Genomic DNA, 12,089 nt, shown 5'->3' with positions numbered 1-12,089 from the left:
CACAACTGTAATACACATGCAGAGAGCCTAGGTCGGTTCCATGCCGGCTACCTAGCTATTGGTCCAGAGTCCATGTTCCCGTCACCTTGACCTTTCTGGCTCATACAATCCCTTCCTTTCTTTAGGGCTCCCGGAGCTAGGCCCAGTGCTTGGCTGTAGATCTCTGCATCTGCTTCCTGATGACAATTAGGTAGTCATCAATCTGATTACAGAAGGCCAGTTCAGGCACCCTCTCCACTGTTGCGAGGAGTCTTAGCTGGGGTCATCCTTGTGGATTCCTGGGAGTTTCCCTATACCCAGCTTTTTTACGTGGGTGCTGGGGATCCAGGTCCTCATGCCTGGGCGGCAAGCAGTTGACTGACTGAGCCGCCTCTCCAGCTGTGCAGTCTGTGTGTTAGCATGGTCTCCTGATTCGCTGATTGATCTTAGCATGTGAGAGCCAATGGTCTGGACTGTATTATCTTATGCTGACGAGGAAAATGGGACCCAGAGAAATAAAAGATGGACTTGCCTGGCACCACTGTCACACTGTGGGTAGCCGCAGGACAAGATCCAGACATCTGAAGAAGATACCAGGCAGCTGGGGGCAACCGAGGCACCACTGGAGGCTGGTGTGTTCACAGCCGGTGAGGTTTTAGGAAGAAGTGCACCACAGAGAAGTCTGCAAAGCTCCCCCAAGACATCAATCTCCTAGGTGGCCACTCCAGAGCAGTGTAGACCTCATGGGAAGTCACCAGGGACAGTACATTGTCTATGTCTCAAGGGGCTTTACCATTGCAGTACTCCTATGTGAGTTACAGCCCAGTCAGGAAACAGATCAAATTAGCAATTTAATGAGGGAAAATTTCATACAAATTGTTCCCTGAAAGATGACTGAAACTGCACCGCTTGGGAGCCCTAGCTGGTTTTTCCAGGTTTCCTTACCATGAGCATCGCCCTGGTACCTTTCTTCTCCGATCACCCTCTTGTGCGCTCCTTCCCTTCAGAATCTTCAGAATGAGTCACTCAGAAAACAGAAGAACATTCTCTCTTGACTGAGCTCCAGACTCGGAGTCCCCATGGTATGTGACACACAAATGCCAGCTGCCCCTTACATCCTCTCCAGTTGTCAGGGATGGCCATTATCTTAGAGCCCCGCCCCTGCTCGCCCCCCGCCCCTACCCATGCATTAGGCATGTCTGTGACTTGGCCCTGGGATCTCTGCAGCAGCTTTCCTCCAGACCCCTTGTCTGAACCTTCAGGAGACCAAACGAACCTCACCGGCTCTCCCATGCCTTCCTGCTCTCACCTTGCTCTCCTCCAATCCTGTAAGGAGGGCAGGGTGTGGCTCAAAATTCACTGTGGTAATGCCGCAAATAGTTGGAGACTAAGATTCCAGACAGAGTCCTCCAGCCTCAGCCCCACGCCACTGTGGCCCCTACTGGCAGGCTAGGAGAAAGGCAGGACAAGAGTGGGTGGTCCTGAGCAGTGCCCAGCATGGCTCCCTCTTTTCTTGCCGAGAAGTGCTCTCAACTTCTCCAGTCTCTTGGCCACTCCAAACCCCGGGTCTCTGGCCTGCAGACTTGTAGCTCCGCACACCTGTCAGATATAAGGACCTCTTTACACAGTTATCTGTTTAAATCACATATACGCACACATGCATTTTAAGACCTAAAAGTGTTTAAACGTTACTTTCCCAATCCTCACCTCCAGGGTCTCACCCTGTAGCCAGACAGGCTCAGAACGGATGACCTCCTCTCTCAGTCTCCAAAATGTTGGGATTTACGGTTGTGTGCCACTATGCCCAGCTTATTTCAGTCTTGTTGGTTCTGGTTTGGTTGCATGCGTGTGGACTCTGGAGTTCTATGTGCCAGATGCCGAACTAAGCTGACCCTGTCGGCCCATCACCTCACCCAACCCTCACAACCGCCATGGGAGAGATCATTTCCTCCCTCAGCATCTCCATCCCCATCTGCAGGTGGACAGCCTCCTCACCAGCATGCTGACATGCTACATGTCACCGCAGTCTCTTACTACTGATGGATCTGCAGTTTAATCCACATCTTCAGCACCCCACAGCTATTCTTGTTCAATGAAACAACGTGACGTTTCCTGAAGATGCCCACCTCTCCTCTCACTGGCCTTCGTAAACCTCTTCTAACCACCTCTAGTACAATCCTGGCAGAGCCAGTCACCACACCTCTGCCTCCACCCTTATTTCTAGGTGTAACACCTACAGTTCCTCATGACACCAGGTTATGGAATTGTCTCAACTGGGCTGTAAGACCTAGGATTGCGATCATATCCCAGGTCTTTACTTCACTAAAGTTTAGCAAAATGTCTGACTGTGGGCCCAGTAAATGGTCAATGAATGAATAGATGGCCGGCCAGCTAGAAAAGCAGGTATAAAGCACATGTGCATCAGTATCCTGGCTCCCTCTCTTCTGTGAGTTCGACACTTGCCTGCTTCTTCAGGCCCTGAAGCAGGAAGTAGAGACCTGACAGCAGAGGAGGAAGACACGGTAAGAGCAGAAAATGGGTCCAAATCTCATCCATGACTTCCTGTCATGCTTCTCAGCTTGCTGCCCACGAGTGGGGACTAGTGCTCACAGTGTCCACCCATGCCTGCGCACAGGTTCAAAATAAGCAATGCCAACTTTATGAGGTGGTGGATGCGGGCCTGGGGATGCCCAGGAAATGCCCAGTTGTCCATCAGCCATCTAAGGTGCTTCCAAGACAGTGGTGCACCCTACCTACACCCTAGAGCCAGCTAGGGAGTCCTTTAAAGACTGGTGCCAGTCTTAGGCCCTCACCCAGATCCTGAGGAAGAGCATAATAGGTATCACATCGAGATTGCAGGCAATGGCTGGGAACCAATCTGCTAAGAGGCCTACAGACCTGGGAAGTAGAACCTGACAGCCCTGACATCCATACAGGCGCTGCGACACACACACACACACTACCTCCCTCAAATACTACTACCTCCCCCAAATAATAACTCTTTAAAAACTTTACATTTTAGAAAGTCTTAAAATGGAAAACCTATCAATTTTCTAATCCCAAATACTTCACGCTGATAAAAATACATCATCATTACCAAATTCTCAGTAAAAATTCATCGGCTGAAAAAGTCATAACAAAGCTCAAGTGTTTATTAAGAATTAAAAATACTGTAAATAAGCCATACAGTTCATTTCACAGTAAACTAACAAACCTTGTTTTTCTTTTCAGCTTTTTTTTTTTTTTTAATTTTTCTTTCCTTCTTTTTTGGGGGGTGGGGTGAGTGGGAAGGGCAAGGCAGCCATTGAAAACAGGACAGCTCTGAGGGCACGAGGACAGTCACAGAAATGCAGCACACGTGGTCCTCACTGACAGGGCTGGGAGACAGGAGACCGCTCAGGAACACTGTGACAACAGAAAGAGCCGGCCCACATCCCCCAGGGAGATGCCCACATCCTCTGTGGGAAGCACAGCTCCCAGGATGGCAGGACACAAAGGCCTCCCCTCTGGGATTCCAAACGGTGACCCCTCCCCTACTGTGGCGGCACAGGCGGGTCACCTCCGGGGCGGTTTTCACACTCAGAACCTTCTGAATTTGCATAGTTGCCTTGGATATCACTAGACTCAGGAACAGAAAGGGACCCCGCCTCTGAAGTGACCCTCAAGCAGAAGGCTCCGGGGCCTCACCTCCTCCCATTCAGAGCTCACATCTATGAGTTCTTACCAGTTCCAAGTGGAAGACAAGAGACATAAAAACTCGGGCTGAGAGTATAAAAAAAAAGTGAAATTAATTTTCCTTAAGGACAATTACAAGTGCCCCTCCCCCTCTGCTGTCGCTGTGTTTCACCAGAGATCTGTCCGCCAGATAGGATTTCTTTTTTTTAGGTTAATCTGCTCCCTGTCAATCCCCAGTTAAAGCCACTGTCGTCTCCCTGACAGCAGACACACCAAAAGCCACCTTTCTGCACAGGAAGCCAAACCAAAGGCAGAAACAAGATTTCAGAACCCAAAGGTGTGTGGTGATAACTGCAAATAAATTAGCTGGGCACAGAGCACCACGCGGTCATGCTCAGATGGTGTCTCCTGCTTTTCCTGGGGGAAGGGGGGAGGGTACCTGGGAGGGACAATGATTTTGTTTTGTTTTGTTTTTTGGTCGTAAGAAACTGGACTATAAATGTGTGCCCCGCACAAGGAGTTCGTTTAGATGTTTTCATGGATCTTTTCAACTTTCACAGACAACCTGTCCAGATCATTCCTCAGGTCATCCAGCAGGCCCTTGGCTGACTCCAGGTTGTTCTCATTTGTTTCGATCTTGACGGAGTAGGCAACCAAGCTGTCCACGGCAGTCCTGAGCATTTTCAAGTCTGACTCCACTTGGCTCACTGAGGATTTCAGGTTGTCTAGAGAGGAGAGTCTATCCAGGAAGTCCTGGGGAGGCAGGCCCGTGGCCCGGGCTTGGTCCTGGCCGAGCATCGAGTGCACCTGTTCCTGCAGCAACCCCACCGTGCCGGGGAGTTCACCCACGCTTTGCTGCAGCTCCTTCACTTCGCCGGCCAGTGTCAGCTGGACCTCCCCCAGGCTCCTCACCGTGCTGGCCAGACCAGAAGAAGGCCCCAGGCTCTCCAGGTGCTCCTGCAGCATGGCCAGGCGCTGCTCGTACTCCTGGCTCTTAGACAGGAGCGACTCCAGGCTCTCTGTGTGGCGAGCAGAGGCCACCTGCATGGAGTAGACTCCATCCTCTACATACTGCAGCCTGGCCCCGAGGCCCTCGATCTGCCGCTGGAGTTCATCTAAGGCTTTGGAGTCTTTGAAGACGACGGCCTCCTCTGGCCCATGGGCCTCGGCCTTCAGCTGCTGCAGCTCTTGTTCCAGTCTCCTGATGTCCTCCGGGAGGCGAGAGGAAGACTCCTCAGACCGCAAAAGCTTCTCGGTGAGGGCCTCCAAGGCCAGGCGCTCTGAGTCAGCTGCCTGCTTGAACGCCTGCTGTTCCTGCTTGAGACTCACGAGCTCCCGGACCTCTGTGTAGACATCCGATTCCATGGTCTGGAGGGAACTCTGCAGGGCCTCAATGTCCCTCTCCCTGGACTTCACAGAGGCCTGGACCTCCTTCAGGGCCTTCTCCAGGATTTTCAGGTCCTGACTTCGATCGCCCTTGGATTCTTCCAGGGAGGCAACCTTCATCTTGACATCATTTATCTCCTTCTGGCTCCTCTTCTGGACATCGGTGAAGATGGCGATGTTGTCATTGATGGACTTGGTGAGCTCTGTGAGGCGCTCCTCGACCGTGTTCTCCAAGGATGTGAAATCCCGCTCCCGGGCATCCTTGACCACATGGATCCCGTCAGACAGATCTTTGAGAATCTCATTCTGCAGCTTCTGCAGGACTTCGCTGATACGGTTCATCTCGCTCTCCCCCTGCTTCACAGCTTTCTCTGTGAGGTCCTGTTTATGCTGAGAACTTCTCAAGATGGACTCGAAACTCCCAAACGTGGCTTGCAGAGACTGCACCTAGAAGCAAGATCCAGATGTTAGCCACAGAGAGCACTGTTTGGTGTGTTTGCATACACTACCGCTATTCTCCGCTCTACCCGCTGTATCCTCCCGACCAGCACGCTCCTTCCTAAGGTAGTTAGTTACACGGTGGTTGTAACCAACTGCAGGGTCCCTCCAGGTACTTCAGAGTCGGCTCGTTACCCAACCTGACCAGTCAACACTGGTCTCTCTCAACATCTGCCTCTCTCAACCCCTACCTCTAGTCGACGTGACAAGCCAGGGATGGACAAGCGGTAGGCAGGCTGATGAGGTGGCAACACCTTTTCCCACTGGATGAGGGAGGCCTGGAGCTGCTCAGACCAGCATGTGGCCAACACCCACCCGTCAATCAAGACAGCACACAGGGAGACAGAGCTGAAACAAAGCCAGATCACATTCTGAAGATGTAACTTAGTCCCTGCGAACCTGCTCTTGAGCTTTCTATCAATCAAAGCCTTTCCATCCTCCTAGTCTCTCTTCTCTCTTCCCTCTTTCCCTCTATTTGAGGGATGGCTTCCTAACTCTTGCAACTGAGCACCACACAGTTTCCTAGGAAAGAATCTGAGGCACACGGAGACACTCGGCACAAAGCGTAGAGACCAAGGCCAGGTCTATGCTGGTGTGGTCTCCGGCACGTCACTGTCCTCCCTGGACTTCAGTGCCTCACTTAAAAACACAAGCAGAGGGCCGGATGACTCCTTAGGACACTCTGGCTCTTGAGAGCACACTGTGACTTTCTTTGCTGCTGTACATCCATTCTACATAAACTCCATTCTGAATTAAGTTCAATGGGGGCCCTCCGAACGAGCTTGTCTAACACACTGAGAGGCTGTGCTGATCAAAATGCTAGGCCTTATCTCATGTGGAACCTGTACCATCTGGTGGGGGAAAAATTAAGGAAAGAAGAATAAGAAGGCCAGCAGTGTGGCCTTGACTTAAGTCCCTAGGTTCAACTCCCCATTTCTGGAACACGTAAAAGAGACTCACTATGATGTCATAAGGTTGTTACCAGCTAAATCCAATGTGTGGCGGGTTCTGTAGGACAAATGATGTCATTAATAGTCAACAATTAAATGTATTTTTAAAAGAGTGAGGAAGACAGATATTCTAGATTAAACTAAATTTCAGAGTTTTCAGGAGCTGGAGAGATGGCTCAGTGGTTAAGAGCACTGGCTGCTCTTCCAGAGGATCTCGGTTTAATTCCCCGCAATCACATGGCTGCTCACAATATCCATAACTCTCCTTCCGTAAGATCTGATGTCCTCTTCTGGATTCCTCGGGTACCAAGCATGCACACAGATGCACGTGCAGACACAACACCCAAACACACAAAATAAAAATAAATCTTGGGGGTGACTTTCTCAATTTAAAAACAGTACAAGCATGTGAAATCAGGTACACACACTTACACACACACATGTATGTATATGTAGATATGTATAGAGAGAGAGACTGTCACTGTGACTGGGCATATAGCTTAGCTGGTAGACTGCTTATCTAGCCTTCACAAGATCTAGATTCAAGCCCAAGCACTTAATAAATTGGGTCTGGTAGCACATGCCTATAACATTGGCACTCAGGAGGTAGAAGCAGAAAGATCAGAAGTTCAAGGTCATCCTAAGCTACACAGTGAGTCTGAGGCTGGCCTAGACTACATGGACTAGACAGAACAAGGCAGGCTCTGGAGCCAGACTGGGTAGGCAAACCTCAGGTTAGCGCTTTGCTGCTGTCTGTCTGTGTAACAGAGGGGTGGAGGACAAACAAAAACAGTACCTGACTCACAGGATCGTCACCACGAGAACTAAATGACTTCAAACACACCAAGTGCTTAACTGTGCCTGACTCGTGGACGCTCAACGCACCGCCGCTGCCGTCTTCATCCTGGTTTAGCTTTATCCTAAATTCCTCAGAAGCTCAGGAGCCCTAGCTGCACCTTCCACTCAATGCCAAACGTGCAGAGGAGAAACTGAGACCACCACAGGGATGCAGACAGGATACCCGAGCCCAAGAGCATGCCCACCATGCTCCAGGAACTCAAAATCATATTCACTTCCCAAGTCCCAGGTTGTTAGCAAATGGGGGAGTCTCTCAAGTCTCTAACTCCATGCATGGGTGATTGTTTAAGGTAGATTAGCATGGGGGATCCAGAAAGTAGACCATTTCCCTCCTCAGCCAAACACGGGACATAAAGAACACTGTGAGGAAGCATTAGAGAGAGGTGACCTCTAAAACTAGGTTAGTAAATCACAATGCCTCCCTGTTCTAAGCATCGCACTTCAAACGGAAGCACGGGTGAGTGGCGGAGCCCAGCACCTGCTCCGCGGCAGGCACTTCCAGTGTTTTCTCAATGGACCGAAGGATGGAGGGATTCAGAGGAATGCCTGGTAGAGCTTGGGTGGGCCTAGCCCCTATTCGGTACCAGGTTGGCTCTTCACAAACGGCTAGGAAGTGATTTCGATCAGAAACCCTTACCAACCCCCGAAGGGACCCAGCGTCTCCCCTCTCGAGGGCATTGTAGGATGTTCATCTTTATGCACAAAGAGTTTATAACGATTAATATGTATTAGACATCTGTTCTTCTGGGCTGTGTGGGATGTCCACTGTGTGGTAGGTGATGGGTAAAGTGCCAGAGACAAAATACTAGCTAGACCTCATCTCTGGCTTCAGGAAGTCTTGCTGGGGTAAGGATGGACAGACTGGTTACTAATGGCTGACAGTCAGTGGAGCCCTTACTATGCACCAATAACTACAGAGTGTAAGTGGTGGAGCCACGCATCAGAATCCCAGGATGTCTGACCTCAAGACCGAACTATTCCAAAGGAGGCCTAGAGGGTTGCCACCACTGAAAGCAAGCCCTGGCTCCTCTTCACAGAGCCCAGATGAGAAACAAGACAGCACAAACAGAGACTCACTCTCTACCAATCGCCAGTCTTCTCACAAGCAGCTGCCCCTACCAGCCTGAGCTACTCCTGCTTCTGCTTTATGAAGCCTTGGGATGGACCAGGGCACCAGGGGCTTGGCTAGGGCTGTAGCTGAACCGCCCACATGTGCTGAAGCCCTGGACTTCCTGCAGTCCTATGGTACAGGCATTCACATATTAAGTGGATAATATACACGATACATTAAATAGTAGCTTCTTAACGCCATTAACTCTTTTCAAGGGCGGTCACTACTTCAACAGCTTCGGAGCCTTAAGGATTCCTGCAAAGCCGGTGCACGGGTGTGCACGGTACATGTGAATGTGCTGCGTGGTGTGGATGTACACACATGTGAAGGCCACAGGTGGACACTGCTCTCCACCTTATTTTTTGGCACAAGGTCTCTTTACCAGAGCTGAAGCACACTGATTTGGCCGGACTGGCTGGCTAGTAAACCCCAGGGATATCTTCCTGTCCGTGCTCCCCAACACTGGGATTTCAAGCGTGGACCACCAGGCCCAGCTTTTTACATGGGTCCTAGGAATCTAAACTCAAGCCCTAACACTTTCACAGCAAACACTGACTGGGCCATCCCCATCCCCCTCCTCTAGCCCCAGTTCTTACAAATCTTGATGGTACCTTCCTCGCTGGGAGAATGAGAAACTGAGGCCCAAAGAGGAAAGTGACTGGCATACAGCTGCAATGGAAAAGAAGTTGAAACCAGGGGAGAGACGGGAAATAATACCCAATTTCTTCAACCTGGATTCAAGACATCTCCAATTTGGGCCTCAGTTCCCAACTTGCCCTGCCACTCTGTCACAGGAAGGCTAGCCGCCTTCTGTCCCTCAGGCATGTCCAAGATCGTCCCCTTCCCTGGATGCTCTCCAGTCCCTCTCCCAACAGCTCTGACGGCTACACTGTCCCAACCACCCAAATACGGACCCAGGGAATTTCACCAGCTCTCCCTTCCCAAAGTGTGCGCAACTGACCCACCGCTCACACTTTGCACGCTTGCTCGGTGCCTTTTTCTCCTCCAAATCCTCCACAGGGCCCACGCAGAGTCATGCAACTATCAGGCTTCGATAAATATTATGACTGATTAGCAGGTGGGTGGCTGGAAGAGGGGAAACAGGAGCTAATGATCCCACTCCCGCAGGGTGTCTATGTTTTTAGGATGATCTGACATTCAGCAGGCACAGCAGAACTGCCTACTCGACTCCCTCAGAGAAGTCGCCTCCCTTGGCCTGCACCACTTCTCAGGCTGACTCACTCCAGTTGCTCTTCCAGTCTCAAGAGGAAATTCCTGGTGCTGCACACACAACCCAAGTAGAGACTTGGCAGGGCAAGCAGCATGCTGGGAAAAAGAGGCCGTGGTTCCGGGCTCAGAAGTGGCGGGATTTTTTGTTTCCGTCCAGCAACTCAGTTTCATTGAGCAAAAATATGGTGGAGGCTGGTGGGGACCTGGGAGGGAAGGGAGCTACGCTCTGGCTGGAAGGGTGGAAAAACTAAGCCTTCTGCCTCCGGAGTTGGGTTCAGCCCTTCCTGAAACAGCTCGCTAGGGATTCTTCATCACACGGTGGCCCAGACTTTCTTAGACAATCTGCAACTCAGTTAGTTGGGGGTCTTTGTCAACTCACTTTATGTCTCTAAACCTCAATTTTCTGGTCTGCAAAATGGAGTCAAACATGTCAGTCCTCCCTCCTTCCAGAGTTAACTCTACGAATTAGAAAATAAAATACTTGAGTCTACACACCACATAAATGTGACCTAATACCTTTGGCCTTGTGTTTCCTCTAAAGCTAGGCTACTTCAAAGGCCCACATGGGCTCATTGGTCCAGTTAAGGACAGGGGACCTAAAGATAGACACTATTTCATCTGAACTTAGCAAATGACTAAGCTCAGCTCACTGGCTTTTCCTTCCCCCCAAGCTCTGGGTCTATTAAAAACTGGCTCGGATGACTCCCACTGGCAGAACCGCGGTGAAGCCTTGACCCAAGGCTTCCAGGGATGTGCTGGCTTCCCTTCTAGCCTCCTTTTCAGGCAACTCTGCCCATTCAGCGGTTTCTAATGCAAAAAGAATGGGCTCCGTTGAGCTTGCCGGCTTCCTTACAGGTCACCGCTAATGTCCTGTGACAGGCCCTTGGCCCACCCTCCCCCGATGCTCTGGCCATCGTCATAGCCTGCTCCATCCCTCTCCAGGACCATTAACAAAGCGGGTCTGGGGCCACCCTGGCTACTGGGGAGCTGGGGTCCCAGCTCTTGCCACAAGGCCTGGGTAGGGAAAGGACGAGAGCCCCTTCAGGGAGGGCAGGAGTGGGGTCCCAACCTCGCCAAAGCTGGGGTACCCACCTTCTGCTCGACGCCCTGCAGGCTTTGGCCCAGCTCGTCCCTCTGTCGGGAGAAGTCCTGGTGGCCACGCCGGACCTGCTGGACCTCCTCCAGGACGTGATGGACACACCAGCCCGAGAAGGCGGCCGCCGCCACCAGGGCGAGGTAGAAGAGAAAGTTGAGCAGCCGGCCGAGCCTGCGCGAGCAGGACGCCGAGGAGGAGGCGGCGGCGGCGGCGGCGGCGGCCGAGGACCTGCCGCGGTGGCCGCCCCGGTGCGCCGGATTCTGCGGGTGCTGCTGCTGCTGCTGCGGCGGCGGGTGCGGCGCGGGCGGCTGCGGCTGCTGCTGCGGCGCCGCCGGCGGCTTCTTGGCCACGTCATCCGCGCCGCCCGACGGGTGGGCGCCCTTGTCCGAGGGGCTCGCGGCGCCGTGGCCGCCCTTGGAGCCCCTTTGTTTGGCCGAGGGCATGGCGGCGGCGGGGTGGGCGAGCGGGGCGAGCGGCCCGGGACGCTGGCTCGGGCTCCCGCGGGGGCTGTGCTGGCGGCACGCGGGCGCGGTGGCGGCGGCGTCGGAGCGGCCCGGAGCGTGGGGCGGCGAGGAAAGAGGCCGGCCGCGGAAGGAGGAGGGGGCCTGGCTCCGCCGCCGCAGCCGCCGCCGCCGCCGCCGCGGCGCCGACCCCGCCTCCCGGGAAGGGAGGCCGAGCCCAGCCCGAGCGCCTGCCACGCAAGCCGGCCGCCGCCCCTCCTCCCTTCGCCGCGACCCCGCGGAGGGAGGGCGGGCGGGGCCGGGCAGGGCGAGGCTGGGCGCGGCTGCCGGGGTAGCCGAGCTGCCTAGTGCCCGGGCTACCCTGGCGTGGAGTCGGTGGGGGTGACCCTGAGCTCGGGTGACCCTGAGCGTGAGCCCCACCTGGGCGGAGGGGGGATGCAGGGGTCGCGGGGGTGCAGCACGGCTCTGGAGGGTGGGGACCCGACGCCCCTCTTGCCCACCGCGAGCCCTGGGACACCCCTCCCCCAAGGCCGCCCTGAGAGCTGGCAGCCGGGCCGGTCCTTGTCTCTTCCCAAGGGTTTTTAGGCTCGAAAGACTGCGCCCTGGCACCTTGGATGTGGGCTGCAACTTGTCCAAGGGACTGAGTTACTGTGGGGCCCTCTTGGCCCGGCCAGTCGGCTGTAGACAACCTCCCGCATCAGCCCCCTTGACTCTGTTTTCTTTTGGGGTATCATACAGTTTCACAGCTTCTGTCCCAGGCAGGCTCTGGGTTGAATGTGGGGAAGCCACCAGCACTCATACTTGGAGGGACACAGGTCAAGGTTGTCGCTTCCACGTTTGTAAAA

General features: G+C 53.4%; 1 protein-coding gene across 1 annotated transcript; it reads right to left on the bottom strand.

Annotated features, from left to right (window-relative positions):
* Positions 1 to 4,079: 4,079 nt before the first annotated feature.
* Ckap4 (cytoskeleton associated protein 4) lies at positions 4,080 to 11,226 on the bottom strand. Its single transcript, XM_059245295.1, has 2 exons — positions 10,780 to 11,226; positions 4,080 to 5,487 (listed from the first exon to the last, which is right to left on the bottom strand). Exons 1-2 carry the CDS (start codon positions 11,224 to 11,226, stop codon positions 4,180 to 4,182), a joined length of 1,755 nt encoding a protein of 584 aa, XP_059101278.1. The 3' UTR covers positions 4,080 to 4,179.
* Positions 11,227 to 12,089: the final 863 nt, after the last annotated feature.

Source organism: Peromyscus eremicus, chromosome 18, assembly GCF_949786415.1.
Source record: "Peromyscus eremicus chromosome 18, PerEre_H2_v1, whole genome shotgun sequence".
NCBI classification, from domain to species: domain Eukaryota; kingdom Metazoa; phylum Chordata; class Mammalia; order Rodentia; family Cricetidae; genus Peromyscus; species Peromyscus eremicus.
This window is presented reverse-complemented; position numbering and strand designations above follow the sequence as displayed.